The sequence below is a fragment of the Acipenser ruthenus genome, chromosome 5 (genome assembly GCF_902713425.1).
Source record: "Acipenser ruthenus chromosome 5, fAciRut3.2 maternal haplotype, whole genome shotgun sequence".
NCBI lineage: Eukaryota > Metazoa > Chordata > Actinopteri > Acipenseriformes > Acipenseridae > Acipenser > Acipenser ruthenus.
This window is the reverse complement of record NC_081193.1, coordinates 29952212-29972211: the sequence shown is the minus strand read 5'-3', so window position 1 is coordinate 29972211 and position 20000 is coordinate 29952212. Positions and strand designations below refer to the sequence as shown.

Sequence of the window (20000 nt, the reverse complement as noted above, 5' to 3'; positions counted from 1 at the left end):
TTAGGAAATTTCGTGTATGTGGCTGCTATATTGTCTCGCGGTGCAACCGCATACTCTGCTAGTTTAGGACGTGTTGTTTGAGTGAGTTGTTTGCATTACGTCTATGCCGCTATCCAATCACGTTAACCTGCAGTCATATGATGCGGTATGCGTCATGTGTTTTTCTTGACGCGTGTGCCTGTGCGTCCAGTTTTACTGGCGAAGTGTTATGATGGCTGGTGTTGACGAGCCTGTTACTTAAAATAAAAAAAGACTGTATGCAAGTACGGTCTTTTTACCGAATGCCGGTCTTTTGTACCGAATGCAGTGGGGCAAAAAATGGATTCAATCATATGCCTATGGTCAAGTCATCCGATTAGGATTTCACAGACATTTCGCGGACCTGTTTAAACATTAAATACGCATAATATTTCAGAGCACTATAAAAATAGTGTTACTTGCTTCCTTACTAAAACAGTGCTGTTATTTATTAAAAATCTCCCAACAGTTGCTGCCGACATTCTCTGTCTGGTGTGGATTTGCCCGTATATTGAGACTGCAAGTCTGCATCCACTGAATTGGTTGAAAGTGTTAAGCTAAGCTTTGCCAAGTTCTACAGATGTGGACTTCAATTAGAAACAGTCCCAAAACTCAGTTACCCAAAGGAATTTGGCATTCTTTAATAGTCCATATATGCAGCACGTTCGTTGTTACAGTGCCTTGCAAAAGTATTCAGACCCCTGACCAATGCTCTCATATTACTGATTTACAAATGGTACATTGAAATTTCGTTCTGTTTGATATTTATTTTAAAACACTGAAACTCAAAATCAATTATTATAAGGTGACATTGGTTTTATGTTGGGAAATATTTTTAAGAAAAATAAAAAACTGAAATATCTTGCTTGCATAAGTATTCAACCCCCACACATTAATATTTGGGAGAGCCACCTTTCGCTGCAATAACAGCTTTAAGTCTTTTGGGGTAAGTATGTACCAGCTTTGCACACAGTGTCAGAGTGATTTTGGCCCATTCTTCTTGGCAGATTTGCTCCAGGTTGTTCAGGTTGGTTGGACGACGCTTGTGGACTGCAATTTTCAAATAGTGCCACAGATTCTCAATGGGATTGAGATCAGGACTTTGACTGGGCCACTGTAGGACATTCACCTTTTTATTCGTGAGCCACTCCAATGTTGCTTTGGCCTTGTGCTTGGGATCATTGTCCTGCTGAAAGGTGAATTTCCTCCCAAGCTTCAGTTTTTTAGCGGACTGAAGCAGATTCTCTTGCAGTATTTCCCTGTATTTTGCTCCATCCATTCTTCCTTCAATTTTAACAAGATGCCAAGTCCCTACTGATGAGAAGCATCCCCACAGCATGATGCTGCCACCACCATACTTCACTGTAGGGATGGTGTGTCTTGAGGCATGGGCAGTGTTAGGTTTGCGCCACACATAGCGCTTTGAGTTTTGGCCAAAAAGCTCTATCTTGGTCTCATCTGACCACAAAACCTTGCTTTCTGGCAAACTCCAGACATGCTTTCAGATGGTACTTTTTGAGTAACGGCTTCTTTCTTGCCATCCTCCCATACAGGCCAGTGTTATGCAGAGCTCTTGATATGGTTGACTGGTGCACCATTACTCCACTCCCAGCCACTGAACTCTGTAGCTCCTTCAAAGTGATTGTTAGCCTCTCTGTGGCTTCTCTCACAAGTCTCCTTCTTGTTTGAGCGCTGAGTTTTGAGGGACGGCCTTTTCTTGGCAGTGCCTGGGTGATGTGATGCAGCTTCCACTTCCTGATTATTGATCCAATTGTGCTCATTGGGATATCCAAACACTTGGATATTATTTTGTACCCTTTCCCTAATCTATGCATTTGTATTACTTTATCTCTAACTTCTGTAGAATGCTCTTTGGTCTTCATTTTCCTTCAGATTCACAGCCTGACCAATGATCCTTCAACAGTGGGGTTTTTATCCAGAAAATGTGACAGCAACGTTAATGGTTCACAGGTGGAGGCCATTGGTAAGGTAATTGTGTCCTCGTTAGGGCAATTTCTTTCATCGGTGTAAACTGAGAGCTTCCACAGCACAGGGGTTGAATACTTATGCAAGCAAGATATTTCAGTTTTTTATTTTTCTTAAAAATATTTCCCAGCATAAAACCAATGTCACCTTATAATAATTGATTTTGAGTTTCAGTGTTTTAAAATAAAATATCAAACAGAACGAAATTTCAATGTACCATTTGTAATTCAGTAATATGAGAGCATTGGTCAGGGGTCTGAATACTTTTGCAAGGCACTGTATGTTATTTGCCCCATCCAGGAATTTATTTTATCAGTACAGAGTCAAAACAAAGAAAACGTGCCTATTTGGGTCTAAAATTCTAACTGCATTTAAAAAGTAAACAGCAGGTTGTTTGAACCGAGGTAGCTGTGCTTGATTGTACCTGTAGTGCTGATTTAACTTGGGTACAACCAACACAGGAATACTTTTTTGTCTGCGCTGACTTTCCAGTTTGTTATCTGAAAGCTGTTTGTTTAATGTTCTGTTCAGTAGCCTCTGTAGTAGCCTTTTGTTTAATGTGTGATTCTGAAGTTATAATGATATTTTCTTTAAGTCACATTAGAAGATGTGCAAAACAATTACCTCCATCTCAGTTTCTTTGGGAAATGTCTTGACGTGATCCTCAGCCGAAATATACTTTGTTTGTTTTGCTTTGTCGTCCATTTTTGGTATTTTACGTCTAGTGCTGAAAACTAGATTTTAGCAACTTAATCAAAACAATGCAGCACTGACTTTGTCCCACCTGCTACGTACAGTACAGCAGGTCACAGAAAAGCCAGTACAGATGCACTGATAGGCTCATTAAAATGTCATTGTCATCTGAACAGTAAACAAGAGATATATATTTCTCTGTTTTTTGTTTTTGCCTAAGTGCAATGCACACAGGAAGGCGAAGGAATAAAAAAGCCTATCTACAGAAGAAAGATACGTAGTTTGCGTTGTGCAGTAGTTCACAAGGTTTCTTTCCTCCCCTCACCAACTTAAAGTGTCCCGATTTTTCACTCTTGCTATCTGGTCACCCTAGTCGTATGCCTATATGCCCCTATAGTTCCATATTCACAGGTTGTATAGAATAATACATTTTTTTACTTGTATTTGTTAGTAGAGAATCACATTTTCAAAGTTTGAACCATATTAAAAATAATAAATCTAGAAATAATTAATGAATCTTTCCCCCCCTATTTTATTTATTTATTTTTTAAATAAATTGGAACGTTATGCTTTTTAATTTTACTTTTGGGGTGGTGGTTTTATTTGCAGACTTTTTAAAAAAGAATTGAGAACAGTTAGTTGCAGATCTTTTTACTATGGTGTGTGTGCCTTACAGAAAGCAAGTAGTTTAAATGTATTGAAAAAGACACATGCTTAATATTTTGTAATTTTGGGTTGTTTCTAAGTAGATTTAAATAAATAACGTGTAAATAAAGCAGGAAAAATAAGCTTGCCGTCTCATTGGAGACTTAAATCAAGGTCTCAATTTAGGTGAAGGTCTGTAAATATTAATGGTAAAACTGTGTAGGGAAAATGTCATCTGGGCTTGCTACTTTTCGATCTTAATTGGTAACGCTCGTGAAACAGTAGAGGATCAGCGGAGACGGTGAGAGGGAATATAAGGAGACACGAGGGATTGGAGATAGGAAGAGGCAGTATGATGAATAGTGCAGTAAGAAAGAGCAAGGGTCTTAAATTGGATGCGAGCAGAGATGGGTAGCCAGTGGAGAGTGTGAAGCAGAGGGGTAGCGGGGTTGGGAGACTACCAGAAAACCAGCAGAATTCTGAATAAGTTGTAGATGGTTAATAGCCAAAGCTGGGAGAACAGTGAGGAGAGTGTTGCAATAATCCAGTCTAGAAAAAACAAGAGCTTGGACCAGGAGTTGAGTGGAATAAGTAGATAGAATAAAAAAAAATTTTATTTGCTCGGGCCAAATAAAAAAAATGTGTGGTTCCGGTTACCCGACCCTATTTTTTCCAGCCAACCCTAAATATTTTTTGCTGATAATGGGCTACATTTTTCAATATCAATCTGCAAAATTGATCAATTTGCACTGCCTGGTTTTCGCGCATGCGATTTTCCAGAAAACCTTGCTTAAGCAAGGTCTTCAGTTTCATATAAATTGTCGACGACTGAGTATTGCCAAGTACCAGTGGTAGTTTTGCAAAATAGTTGTTTGAAAAATGCGACCACATACCAGAAAAAAAAAAAATTATATTCACAATTTGCCACAAAGCATTATGGATTGCCTTGTAAATACTGTATTACGATATTACAACAATTTTGAGATCAGCTGAGTAACTTTGAAAAGTCTTCACGGTTGCCACTAATAATGTTCCTGGATTGAAAGCTCTTAAATGTACTTGTGTGTGAACTGTAAAGGAATACTTGAACATCAAACATTGCAGCTGAAATGTTCCATGAAAAATGTTAAGCAGGTAGGTCATTTATTTCAAAGTTCCCTAACAATCCAATTAATATATAAATATTTTAACGTCCTTTTAACTGCTGTCAGCTACTTCTGTACAAGTACAACTACTAAAACGTACAGAAATATCTGAAAGTGAAAGTAACTTTAATTTCTTACCGGTACTGTATTACTGTGATAACAACACACGTGTTCTTTATATTGTCATCTCAAAACATGTTAAATGTAAACAAAGCCAGATAAAAAAAACAACAAAAAAAACACATAATTGGAACGATTAAACAAACATCCATTTTTTTTTAAAAATATAAATTGGACAGGTGCTGTGAATTGTTGTTCAAGAAACAATGCAACGTCTGCTAAAGACCAAACCCAATTATAAACTAACTTATGAATAAGTTAAATGTGTACAATAATATGGCTGGTGATTTCCCTGTGGTGTAAATTATTTTACTTCAGTTATCCATGGATTTGTCTTGCCTGTCTGTTCATTACAGTAACAAGTCACATGTTTTTCTTTTGTTTAAGCAAAAAATATATATGAATTTGCTTCCAATGTAACGCAGTTCACTATAATAATAAGGCAATGGCTGAAATGTTTCTACTTGACCTAGTTTAATGTAAGTTTTTCCAGTTTTCATTTTGTCGATTTAAAAAAATAAATAAATAAATAATAATTCTGTATCTTTAATTACAGGTAGTTATTTATGGAGATATACCAAAGAACAAAGAGAATGTGGTCTACATTTCCAATCATCAGTGTACAGGTTTGTCCCTTTCAATGATATTCATATACAGTACAATAGTTCAAGTCATTGAATTTTAAAGAACATATTTTAATTTGATTTTCTGTGACTTTTTCATCCAGTTGTATTATAATGTGATATGGACATTCCTAAGTTATTGAATCTCCATATCCACTTGTACAGTACATGTTTAATTACAGTTTTGCATGGACATTTGCATCCCACATTGTATAAATGTTTAAGGAAAGTAGGCATTTCCACTTAATTTACATTACATGTTGTATTTTTTATTGTCCTTTTTTATTTTATTTTTTTTAAACTGCTGTTTAATCCACTGAGAAGGTATTTTAGTTTCCATTATCCAGATTTGTTTGCAGACATTATTTCAGAGTAATGAAACCAGTATTTAGCAGTATAAAAAATATAACTTTTTTTTTTTTTTAATGCAAGTCATTTGTTGCACAAATCTTTACAAAAGGTTATTTATTTGTCTTTCTCTGCAGTTGACTGGATAATCGCTGACATGCTTGCAGTCAGACAGAATGCCCTTGGACACCTGCGATATGTTTTAAAAGATGGATTGAAATGGCTTCCGTTATATGGATGGTATTTTTCTCAGGTATGCAAATCTCTCTTCTATAGGTTTGTATACAACAAATCAGGAATATTGGTTTTTCTGATAAGTTCCGCAATATGCTTTCGGAAAACTGTGTTAAATGACTTTTAATGTTATAATTACTTCTCATGACACCGATTAGTAGATTGATGACAGACTAATATAAACTGCAGTGTACTAAGTAGTTCTGTATAGTATTGAAATAAATGTTTTGTTTTGTAGCATGGAGGTGTTTATGTGAAGCGAAGTGCCAAATTTGATGAAAAAGCAATGAGAAACAAACTTATTTCTCAAACAAAATTAGGAACCCCGGTAAGTACTGTTGTGTGTGATTTTATTTATTTATATTTTTTAAGTTGTTACAGGAAGAAATACACTTGCAAGTTCACTAGAGGGGTTAGTTGTCATAAGAGGGTAGTTTTTGAATGATTTCAGTGTGGCTTAAGATGTGTCAATATTTAAGAATACACTCCAGTGTCATTATATTTGGTACACAGCTGTATTTTTATGATTCTCTAAATAAAGTTAATTACAACTGGTGTCCAGTAGACATTATCCATTTCACTTCCACATTGTTTCAACCTCTGGTCACAGGTCTTTTTCACAAATCTATTTTACTTCATGTTTATAAAACATGCAGTATGATGTAACGTTCCCCTGTGATTATGCCTTGGGGTACGATTTGTGTTTGTTGTTAGTTTTGTAGCCATTAACTGATTGTTGTTGTTTTTTATGGTGCAAAATTATATTGTACAAGTTGTGTATTAGTCGAATTGTGATCATTAATTATTTTGCCAGTTTTCTCTGAAAAACGTACGCTAATGCAAGTTGGAACTTGCTTGAGGTTGCATGTAAAGTGTAATACAGTGGTAAATTGTTCACAAATGTGAATATGTCAGCAAAACGAACCAATCTAAATTATAAATGACATTTTAAGATTAACAGTTTGTATTCTTCACAAAATCTCTTGATCATTTTCTATTTGAAGAGAAGTATTTGTTGCCAAGTGACTTTTTCCCATGACTCTCTCTGAGCAGCATAGCTGAAAGACTGAGTTACTAGTACATTCTGCTAGATTGCAGCCTTCTGTCGTCTTGACTTAGAATTGTATTACCCACTTGACAGCACATGATATATCCCAGTTGTTTCTTTAAAAACATATATGATTGGTAAAGTATGAAGGGGCATAGTATTGCGCAGAACTGCATTGCAGAGGCCTATTATCTGGCATTCAATGCTGTTAAGTTCAAAAGGTTTATTTTTACGGCATTTTAAAAACGTAAGTGCTTTTTTAATGTGCATCACTGAAGAAATGTTTAATCGAGTTAAAATAAATATTTTTATATTCATTTGAATTATTTTATCTCTTGAAACCATGACTTAAAATGGTCTTTAGTTTGGGTTTTTAACTACAAGTTTCTTAACCCCACAATACATGGATTGTTTCTAGGGAGATACAAGTATTGTAGCCTGGGCTACACTTTAAAATAATGGCTGCAAATTCATATGAATTCTACTACATTAGCGGCTACTCCTTTGGTATTCCACTGGAAATCATAATGCATTTCTGGCCAGTCGTTACAAAATAATAACAAATGCTATTCAGATGTTATTCCTATACAATCCTATGAAACTTGTATGAATTTGCAGATATTATTTTAGTGTTAACGAATGCCTGTAGGAATTTCAACCTTGAAATAAGGTGTTGGATAAACTCACAGGCATAGCTTCTGCTTTTTTATGCTGTCTATGTAAAGTATTTAGAAATGTGTTTATTTTAATATTAAATATGATGTCAATTAAATGATCAGTAAGAATTGTGATGCTTTATTTAAGCTGTTTATCTTATTTTTTTGCAGATGTATCTTGTCATTTTTCCAGAAGGAACCCGTTACAATCCCGAACTCCAAAAAGTAATTTCTGCTAGTCAAGCTTTTGCTTGTAAAGAAGGTATGGATTTGTTTGTATTGTACAAATATTCTATTCATACATTTAAGTTTCCAGTCCAACACTATTAGAGGCATATTTCATGAACAACATAAGAATTTGAACATGTATCTATTTATACATTATAAATATACTATATACCCTTCCTAGTTCTTCTATTTTATATTTTACTGTATATCTCGAAGGCCAGTAACACATGTATTTTTAGTAACTGTAATTGTGTATTCTGTTAACTGATGATCAATACATTATACTGCACTGGGCCTTTCTAAAGATGCAAACATGACCTATATCTGGTTAACGGATTTCTTTGAAAAATGTTCTCTTCGTGATAAAGAACACATTCAGTCATGTTCATTGCTGCAGCATTGTTTTTAAGGGATCTTTCTTTTCCATCTTACACCAACAACAGTAAGAAAAGTTGAGTATTTTAGAAGTTTCCTGATAAAATGTGAATTGTAAATTTTGGCACCAATATGGTATTTGTTCTTGCGTGCAATGATGCACACAAAAAATCAGCAAAGGCTTCCTGTTACTTGTTTACCTAATGACCTGAATCATCATGCAGTAATACACAAATGAGGCTTCAACCAAGCAAATCCAAGTTGCAAAAGGAACTTTTTTGATTGGTTAGTAACGTATTTGTCAGAATAAACTTTAAAATCGTGTAATATACCAAATATGTGGGATTTTGTGTATGAAGGAATTTTCAAAAGTGTGTATTTCATATTTGCTGAGTAACTAACTGTACTCAAATTGTGTTTCAAGGTATTTTGTATTTAGTAATAAATGTTTCAGTAAGTATTCAAATCTGGTTGGCAGGTTTATGTTTATTTACTGTGATTTTCATTTTTGACCTGAGGAAGCTAAACAATCTAGTTAAATGTTGACCATGAATTGTAAGAAAAAAAGTGATTTTGTATTTCTTTTGTATTCACCCAGCCAACCTTTCCAAACAAAATGTCACCCCTAAGTTTTTTAGGGCTGCAGTGGTAAAGTGCTAGTACAATAGTACCATTACACGTAGGGCTTTTGTTTCTCGGGTTTTATTAATTTAATTTTTTGGTACTTTATTTTTAGCTACAGAATTTGAGTTTTATGTAAATCTTTTTTGGGGGACTTTTGCTTTTTGTATACTGTATGAAATGATCGTACTATGTATTGTTAAAAATGTCTACTCCTAATTTGGTTCGGGTTTTTCAGTGTTACAAATAACTGAGCTATGGCTAAATATGTTAAGCATATTATACATACAATACACTTATAAATATGGTGTAATTACCATGATATATTTAGGGCTTCTGTTTAGTTTTATATATCATGGGCTTCTGTTCGCTTTTTATAAACTGTATAAAATTGTTGTGTTTGATTACTTTCCAAAATTCTTGGTTTTTTTATCTGTCTGTGTATAGTAACTCGACAGTACTTGCACACTTTAATTGTACCTTGTTCCCTTTGCTGTCTTCCACAACAAAACCCTTATGGTCACGGGCATATTCTTCTGGGGGTTTTGTGTGTGTAGGCATTTTTTTACATTTCACCACAATTTGCAATTCTGTTTTAAATGCCAAGCATGTAAATGTTGATTTTAAAAATGAAAGTTAGTGTATTTTTCTTCTTTGTGCATCCATGAGTATAAAATTGTGATATCGTACTCCGTTGTAGATTTCAACAGAGATGTTTTATTCAGTTCAGTACAGCAGTTGGGTAGATTTCAACAGATATGTTTTATTCAATTCAGTACAGCAGTTGGGTATTCCATTTTCCCTAAGCACAGGTCATAATGGAATCAGCAATACAATGTTGGGATTTAATATAGCTTCTCTTAGACATCACCCCTTATTCCTTAACCTATTAGAAAATCATTGACCACGTGGGTCCACTTTCATTTTATTACCTTAACACTAGAACCGCCGAGATTTCGTACTACATACAACTGCCGCACCCGTGAAATGTGTGGCTCCATTTTAAAACGGCTTCGATATGAAAAACAAACAATCGGGTACAACTTAATATTTTTATTTATGAACGTCATACATAACATTTTCAGAGCAGAAACACTATTTACATTGAAAATTTAACTTTTTTCTTATTTATTTCAAAAAGAGCACATATACATAAACATTAAAAACTAATAAAATAAACATTACGCAATAAACTTCAGTGTAAACAGGTGTAGAAAGCTGTATGCACATTTAAAATTATAAAACATAAATAACTAGTTATAAAAATAGCATAAAACAAAAATATAACAACTTATGCAACGTGAAAGCGCTTTGAGTGAAACAGAGTTCAAAGGCTGTCTGTCTGTTCAGAGTTCTATTACAGCTTTATAAGTACAATCTATGTATAAAACACGCTTTTCAACTGTACCAGTGCATTTGCCACATACTTGGCTTTTCATAACGGGCGCAGACATCAAAAGTTCTGTTTTTATTGCATTTAGCAACCTGGCATTGTCTTTTATTCCGTGTGCCAGTGGGCGCAGCGCTGGCTGAAGGTTGAGGGGCATTTGCCAGCCGGCTTTCGTGTCTCTTATCAAAACGTTTCTGCCGTAGCTCCAGGGCTAGCTGCAAAATTATGTCCCTCCAAGTGATTGTGTTGCCGGTGCACTCCTTGTACAAAACTAAAGCGTTGATGACTGCCAGGTCCAAAACATTATAAAAAACAGACACAGGTCACCTGTGAGTACCACCTTTGACAGAATACAGCTGTGCCATTTGATCCAGTATATCCACACCGTACTTAGTTGCGTTGTAAAATGCAACAGTCTCTCTGGTTTTCGTTCTGTGCAGACCTTAGAATACACACATATATATATTTATTATTTTTTTCTGCTTGAGAAATGTAGTAACAATATAATATAATAATATATGATGTGTAGAATGACTTTCATCTGTGTTTCAAGCACTCAACAGGATTATAATACGTTATTTCAAAATGATGTTGATTTTACTACAAAGCCCAGACTAAATTGTCGGCTATATTTAGGGCTTCTGATTTTCGGTTTTAACTGATAAAACCTGATAAAACACCCCCGATACAAAAAAAATTTAAATCGGTGGGGAGCCAATAAACACCGGAAAACAATGTAAAAACAGTGGAAATGGTTAATCTATTTACGTTGACTTTACCCTTTTCACATTTAAAAAAATAAAACCTACTACAAAATAATAATAAATACATTTCCCTGTGCTGCTGGTCAATGTCCCGCCTTCCTGACTTGTATCTATCATTGATTAGTTCTGAATACTTTAAACCCTTTTCTAAGATCCGTTACTGATGTTGTCATGTAAGAATGAACCCTTTCACTGTCTGTGGCAAAGTGGTTTGCAGTGTACAGGTGCAGGAGTGATATGGTGCGTAATTAACAGACAGAGATTTGTAATCCAGTTGGAAAGGGATTTATTGCTAAACTACACTTCTACCAATACGTCAGTATACAATAGTCCTTTCAGTTCAACAATCCTATTTTCTGTCCATTTACAGGTCAAATAAATATTTGTACTTTAATAACTGAGAATAAACTGATAAGTTGAGATATGCTGAGGGAAATTTAAACTGAAAACTGTAGGGCACCTTGATGGTCAAGGTTCAAAACCTGTGTAGCCTTTGTGTGGGGAACAAACACTTTTTGTGATGGGCACTGAGTACAGATGGAAAGTCTGTGCAATACACCATTCATGGCATAGCATTCCATTATTCGTTAATGACTGAAAACACAGTTGCACGATTTTTGCAAAATTCACACATTTTGGTAGTACTAAAGTTACTCGGATACAAATGTACCATCTTGTACTTGCCCAGTAGTAGTACTATAAAAGGAAATGGGGATGCAATTTATGCAGCCGTGTAGCAAGTTACATTTATTATTTCATTACAGTTTTAGTTTGCTTTACTTGGCATACAGAGCCAAATCTCATGACCCTAATGTTTGTAGATAGTGTTTGAATTAAGTGTCTGACAAAATTAGAGTTTAAGCAGTTTGTACTACAGTATTGTGAATGGCCCACAGGCAGTTTGCCAAGTTACTGAAAGCTCTTACTGACCAGTGCATTGTTTTTAATAAAATATGTAGGAAGTTATAGCTTAAATAAACATTACCTTTTGATTGCCTGCAGACAAGGTGCTAACTGTGACATGCAGTTTCAACAAAGTGGATTCTGTCTTTAAAAAGATGTTCAATCATGAATTGATCTTTCTGAGCATAAGAGTTCAGAATGTTGGTTTAGTTGTGTTTATTTCTGGCTAGTTGCAGTCCCTTTTTTATCCTAGTAAAACCTTAAAGCCAAAGAGAACACTGGTAATGTCTCTGCTTATTTTTTTTCTCTGTTCATGTCACCTAATATGGTATTCTGAGAAATACTGACAGCTCTTAAGTTCAGATTCAAAGCATTGAGTTTTAATGCAGGTTCCATTTGTCTTTCTTTACACATACAGAACATAATATACACCACATATAAGAAACTAACAAACAAAATGTTATCATTACCTACCTTAATTGTTGTCCACTTATGGCGGTAACAGCATGAAAGTACCTTCTGACCACTTTGTGTGCCTAAAATGCTTTTTAAGGTACTATAATTTTAGCCCTGGACCAACTGTGGTGGTAAAAATTACACATTTGGTATTCCTGTCTGGTCCACCAGACCTATATTTGTTGTCTTTACAACCCCAGATGGGCCTCCAGCTGACACATCAGTGTGTCTAGGCATTTTTTTTACATTTCACCACAGTTTGCAATTCTGTTTTAAATTCTCACTAACTGTGAGAATTGCAGCATCTTCTTGATGTCAGTTGTTAATCAGCACAATAAAAAGTCACTGCACCTACTCTAAAACAGTTTGTCATTTTTCGATCACATCTATTGAATTTTATCCAGATAAGTTTCTTTTGATGCTCAGATATAAGTGATAAGTTTCTTTTGATGCTCAGTATAGTACAGTAATTGTTACAGCTGTATATAATGGTATAGCAGTCGGATACGTGATGGATTACTGTACTTTTTATTACATTCATAGGTTTTAATACATGTTTTTTATTAGTGTAATGAGTGTCTTTAATAAAGATTTTTAACCACATACACGCTTGTTTGTTTTGATTACTGTACTGGTGATTGTGGGACATTTTGAATGTCAGGTTATTGTGTGGGAGTTTATACCGTCCAACGCTTGCTGCGGGTGAATCACATTAACACAAACGCGCCCGTTCTAAGCGGTGGCGACTGTATAGCTTTAAATCCTGCGAACAAACCTTTTACTGTAATTGTAGTCTCATTTTAAATCTTGCAAGCGGAGTCTCCAGTAGAAATGTAGAATTTGCTGCCACTCAGTAGTTGGGGTGGGTTTAAAGTATTCAGAAGGAATCAATGAAAGATACAAGTCAGAAAGGAGGGACAGTGCCCAACTGCACGGAAAGGTCGTTTTTTGTAGTAGTAGTTGTAGTCGTAGTAGTTGTGTTTTTTTTTTAATTATTATTTATTTATTTATTTATTTTTTAAATGGGAAAGGGGTGAAGTCAACATGAATTGAGTAACAATTTCCAGTATTTTTCCAGTGTTTATTGGCTATACACCAATTTTTTTATTTATTTTTTTGTAGAGGGGGGTATATTGTTTTTTATTGGTTAAAACCCAAAATCAGAAGCCATAAATATAATGTATAACTACTAGTAATTGTATAGTTTAAACACATTTGTATCTTTTTGTTTATTTAATGTTCATCATAATTTAAACATGTATGAAACTATAATAGCACTTACTGTTTTAGACATTATACAAGATAGACCACTTTTAAGGATCATTTCATTACTGGTGTGTGAATTAGACATTCCAAAGCACCTGCTGGAAATACTTCTGTAGTCTGCTTAGGTATTTAAATCTGTGACATACTATGTAAGTCTACTGATTGGTAACACCTGCCCGACTTATTCGTCATTCAGCTATTCGTCATTTTTTGGACAATCATTTATTTTCTGTACTATATAAAGTACTTCATATCTGTATTGTAAGACTTTGTGTTGCTAATTTAAATATCCTGTAGTTCCATAGACTAGAATTTGATCAACTGGATCCCTACGGATCTATCTACAAGACATTTATTTAGGCAGCGTCTGTGTTGTATTTGAATTGTTTTTGAATGATTTGACTGTTAACTAATTTTACCAGATTGTAGAGAACAGTGGAAATCCTTTAAAGAATGGCTGCGCTTTTGTTCTATAAAAACATGCAATATTTTTATGTGTAAGTGTTGATTGATTAACAAGAGAGGTTATATGTATGCTTTTTTCATATACTTTTTTCTAGGACTTGCAGTGCTGAAGAATATACTAACACCAAGAATGAAAGCCACCCATATAGCTGTAGACTCAATGAAGGACCACTTGGATGCCATTTATGATATCACTGTAGCATATGAAGGAACTCTTGACAGCAAAGGTCGAAGAAAGACTGCTCCGTCTATGCCAGGTAGGTGTACTAGAGCTTTTCAACAATACTGAATAATATACTGGCCAAAAATACCAATTCAGAAACATATTTTTGTGCTCCTTTTGTGGATTAAGCAGTACATTTTGCATTGAAAATTAACTTGTTCATTTAGATATAAACTTTTTATACCATATTTTTTTTATACATGCTTGAATGGATAATTATAGTAAAGGCACATCACTGAAGTAACATGCCTGGTACTCCCTCAGCCCAATATATAAAATGTATTATGAGATTCTTTAAAGGGAGAGATAGCATAGATTTCCTTTAATATAACTTGACTTTGTCACTCGTTGCATATCCCTTTAGTGGAGCCATACATATGTACTTTACGTCCGCTTATCCAATTGTGATGAAACTTGGTTAGGACTATTTCAGCGTCAATTTATCAAAATCTTGGCATATTTGTTCTAGCTTTTGAACACTGAGTTTGCAGAAACATTTGTTGACTTAAACATGTTTAATAGTAAAGAGTGTTTGGATAAAAACTAATGGTGCCTGTGCAATGTCTGAAAAATATTCAGTTATATGGACCATCAGACAATACAGCTTTGGCCAAAAGTTTTGCATCACCTAGAATTTTAGGATTGGAACATTAATTTAAAAAAAAAAAAAAAAAAATTGGAACACACTTTAGATCATTTATTTAACATCACGTAAACAATCAAAGAAACTACAAAATGTTATTGCAAAAGTCTGCCAGAAGCCGTAATAGTAGTACAGTATTTCATGTTAGATTTCGAAATGTCACATTTTTCAATTTGTCAGTTTTTCATTAAGTATATGGGAAACTACAAAGTGATTTGTTATAAAGCTTTAACCCATGAGTTATTTTAAGTGCTTCTTCGAAGTCTGTTTTTATGAGGCTATTCTAGATTTCTCTATTGGAGACAGTGGATGATCTGATGGTTGATTTTAAATTAATTTAATTCAACTAACCTAAGATTTCAGTTTTCCAAATGTAGCTTTTGAAACAACAGTTCCTCATGTAGTTAGGTATCAATTTTGTTGAAGATTTGGGTTTTTTTGGTTAAGATTTATCATAATCCTCCAAAAATTGCAAGTTTTTTTACTGGAGGTACTGTATTTACGAATTACCTATGTAACACAATTTTTGTTCCTGGGTAGTAAGTGTTACTTCCTAATTGCTTATGCCTCAAAGTATAGAAAATGGCTATTATTCCCCACAAACTTTGCTTTTGTGACCAGGACAGTGATATTTTGAAATGTACCTTTTTCCAATGAGAAAACGGGCGAATTTGTGTCTTTTCGTTCACATAAAGTCAGAAAAAAACAACATATGAATCCAAATTAACATGTATTTATACTAAAGTAATACAAAAATGACTACAAAAGATTTAGAAGTGAGTAGTTTTTCGAGATTTACGATTATACTGTAAATCACTTTCACGAATCAGCCCCCAAATGTAGTCTCCCATCATGTTCTCGTTATACTGTCCTTCATTGACAGCTCATCCAGGAGCCTCAAAGCGTGCTGCTCCATAATGGTAACAAGTACCCGTCCCTTCCCCTGGCTCACTCGGTGCACCTCAAAGAGGATTACAACAGCACCAAGACCTTGCTGGACGCCTTGAAATATGATGAGTACGGCTGGAGGAGCAAGGCGAGCGCTTCCACCAGGATATACTGGACTTTGAACGCCACTACCAAGGACAGTATAATGAGAACATGATGGGAGACTACATTTGGGGGCTGATTCGTGAAAGTGATTTACAGTATAATCGTAAATCTCGAAAAACTACTCACTTCTAAATCTTTTGTAGTCATTTTTGTATTACTTTAGTATAAACACATGTTAATTTGGATTCATATGTTGTTTTTTTCTGACTTTATGTGAACGAAAAGACACACATTCGCCCGTTTTCTCATTGGAAATAGGTAAATTTCAAAATATCACTGTCCTGGTCACAAAAGCAAAGTTTGTGGGGAATAATAGCCATTTTCTATACTTTTGAGGCATAAGCAATTAGGAAATAACACTTACTACCCAGGAACCAAAAAAAATAAAAAATTTGTTACACAGTGTTATAATGGACATAAATATATACTGCTTTAATATTTGTACTACACCCTGCTGATACAGGGAAAACAGGCAGTTCAAAGCTGACCATAACTTCATTGTTTGTCAGTTGTTGATTTTTTTTCATCGACTTGTTTGCATTATTCAACCGTATTTCCTGTAAACAACGAGTGTTGTGACGTGGCATTTTCCCAATTATCAATTCTTCCTGAAATGACATAAAAACTGATACAAGTAACACATAAACATCCTGTTGTTGACAGGAATAAACACTGGTGGCATGCTAGGACTTCAAAGACACACTCATTTTTTTATTTTATTTTTTTTCCCTGCTGGTTCAGTTTTATTGACATAACCCTGTTTAACAATGTGGACAGTACATTGTCTTTCTGTTTGAAATACCTTACCATTTTTGCAGTGCCTGTATGCACCTGTTTTACTGGATACTGTCAAATCTTGAGATCTGCCTCTGTTTTAGATATCCTCAATAAAAGTGCATGCATATTGTATAATTAGATTTGGGTATTCTAAATACATCTAGTCAGTGACTTTTGGGAAATATATTGCTAAATTACAATGCTGTCGGTATAAAATCATTTAAATAATTATTTGTTTGTCAGTAATGATATGTGACAAATAAGTGGAGTTCCTAAGAGCATTACATTATGCTGGTCCTGTATAATTGACTTCTGATTAAACTTGCCCATTAAAACGTTCTGTTCTTATATTGAAAATAAAGTCGTGGTATGGTATAACTGGCAAGTCTCCAAAATCTCAGTGACACATGTGAACTGATAACTACAGTATATAATGTCATGGGAAATGTGACTAGAAACATTTGGTGTGGATGGATTTCCGTCTAATGATGTACCCACGTGTAAAATAAAGCCAATCTTTTCATGGGAAATCTTGAAATGAAATGTCAAAGCCTGTGCAAGTATATTTATTCAATAATGTTACTGGTTACAGAAATATTTCATATTTATTCAATAATGTTACTGGTTACAGAAATATTTCAGAACCTTGCCAAAACATAACTTTATTTTAGTAAAAGTTTTTTTTTTTTTTTCCAATCACTCACCAGGGAAGACATGGTTAAATGTTTTACCAGTATTGCAGAGTAATTGATAATAGTTGAGCATGGCTAATAATGTTCATGCTTAGTGAGTTAAAATTTAGCTGATAAATCTGAGTAATTCATGGTAAATCCATGAATTTAAAATATTTTTTTAAACTTGGCAAGTCAACATTTAGCCAACCTTTCTAACAAATAAATCTGTGAAAAAATACATGTAACTTAAATCTTTGTTTTTAAACTTGCCGATTTTCAACATTTACCTAACAGATAAATCTGAAAAAAATTATCGTTCAGCAATTACATCTAAGAAAGTAATTCTGAAAAAATAAATCCTGGGTTTTCACCAAAATATATATATATATATATATATATATATATATAATTTTGCCAGCTACCGGTATATCTGAAGCTAACATGCATGCCCACGCCCATTGAGGCGTTTGATTTGGCATTGCTGCAGAGCTACCTTACACTCCGACTTTTTTATTAATGTGTTTAAGATTTGATTAAAATCATATGTAATTCATATTTTTCAATGTGTAAAACACCCAATACACAGCTTATCAGGCAGCATTTAAAAAAGTGTGTGTGTGTGTGTGTGTGTGTGTGTGTGTGTGTATATATATATATATATATATATATATATATATATATATATATATATACAGTGCCTTGCGAAAGTATTCGGCCCCCTTGAACTTTGCGACCTTTTGCCACATTTCAGGTTTCAAACATAAAGATATGAAACTGTAATTTTTTGTGAAGAATCAACAACAAGTGGGACACAATCATGAAGTGGAACGAAATTTATTGGATATTTCAAACTTTTTTAACAAATAAACTGAAAAATTGGGCGTGCAAAATTATTCAGCCCCTTTACTTTCAGTGCAGCAAACTCTCTCCAGAAGTTCAGTGAGGATCTCTGAATGATCCAATGTTGACCTAAATGACTAATGATGATAAATAGAATCCACCTGTGTGTAATCAAGTCTCCGTATAAATGCACCTGCACTGTGATAGTCTCAGAGGTCCGTTTTAAAGCGCAGAGAGCATCATGAAGAACAAGGAACACACCAGGCAGGTCCGAGATACTGTTGTGGAGAAGTTTAAAGCCGGATTTGGATACAAAAAGATTTCCCAAGCTTTAAACATCCCAAGGAGCACTGTGCAAGCGATAATATTGAAATGGAAGGAGTATCAGACCACTGCAAATCTACCAAGACCTGGCCGTCCCTCTAAACTTTCAGCTCATACAAGGAGAAGACTGATCAGAGATGCAGCCAAGAGGCCCATGATCACTCTGGATGAACTGCAGAGATCTACAGCTGAGGTGGGAGACTCTGTCCATAGGACAACAATCAGTCGTATACTGCACAAATCTGGCCTTTATGGAAGAGTGGCAAGAAGAAAGCCATTTCTTAAAGATATACATAAAAAGTGTCGTTTACAGTTTGCCACAAGCCACCTGGGAGACACACCAAACATGTGGAAGAAGGTGCTCTGGTCAGATGAAACCAAAATCGAACTTTCTGGCAACAATGCAAAACATTATGTTTGGCGTAAAAGCAACACAGCTCATCACCCTGAACACACCATCCCCACTGTCAAACATGGTGGTGGCAGCATCATGGTTTGGGCCTGCTTTTCTTCAGCAGGGACAGGGAAGATGGTTAAAATTGATGGGAAGATGGATGGAGCCAAATACAGGACCATTCTGGAAGAAAACTTGATGGAGTCTGCAAAAGACCTGAGACTGGGACAGAGATTTGTCTTCCAACAAGACAATGATCCAAAACATAAAGCAAAATCTACAATGGAATGGTTCACAAATAAACATATCCAGGTGTTAGAATGGCCAAGTCAAAGTCCAGACCTGAATCCAATCGAGAATCTGTGGAAAGAACTGAAAACTGCTGTTCACAAATGCTCTCCATCCAACCTCACTGAGCTCGAGCTGTTTTGCAAGGAGGAATGGGCAAAAATTTCAGTCTCTCGATGTGCAAAACTGATAGAGACATACCCCAAGCGACTTACAGCTGTAATCGCAGCAAAAGGTGGCGCTACAAAGTATTAACTTAAGGGGGCTGAATAATTTTGCACGCCCAATTTTACAGTTTTTTATTTGTTAAAAAAGTTTGAAATATCCAATAAATTTCGTTCCACTTCATGATTGTGTCCCACTTGTTGTTGATTCTTCACAAAAAATTACAGTTTCATATCTTTATGTTTGAAGCCTGAAATGTGGCAAAAGGTCGCAAAGTTCAAGGGGGACGAATACTTTCGCAAGGCACTGTATATATATATAATATATATATATATATATATATATATATATATATATATATATATATATATATATATAACATGCTGCCTGTACTTTAAACTGCTTAATGGCATCATTTGGTTTTCTAATTCATTTAGGGGTATAAAGTAAAGCCTACAGAACGTATTCTTAATCCTGGGATATTTTCCTACTCTAAATAACATATTGCATATAATGGCTTTTATTGCCTTTTACAAATGAACGAATATCTAAATCCTGAACGAATAACCAAACATGAAAATTCCATGTTTGTCTCAGCACAATGTAAAATACATACAAAAAAAAAGAAATGTGAA

At 34.8% G+C, this 20000-nt stretch overlaps 1 protein-coding gene across 2 annotated transcripts in view; it reads left to right on the top strand.

Moving 5' to 3' along the window:
- Window positions 1-20000, top strand: part of LOC117402378 (1-acyl-sn-glycerol-3-phosphate acyltransferase epsilon-like) — a 38612-nt gene that overhangs the window by 5519 nt on the left and 13093 nt on the right. For both annotated transcript variants that reach the window (XM_034003456.3, XM_034003457.3), the window contains exons 2-6: window positions 5164-5233; window positions 5716-5831; window positions 6051-6140; window positions 7688-7778; window positions 14080-14241. In XM_034003456.3, the coding sequence (XP_033859347.2) occupies window positions 5164-5233; window positions 5716-5831; window positions 6051-6140; window positions 7688-7778; window positions 14080-14241 (529 nt within the window). The remainder of the gene's footprint in view (window positions 1-5163; window positions 5234-5715; window positions 5832-6050; window positions 6141-7687; window positions 7779-14079; window positions 14242-20000) is intronic.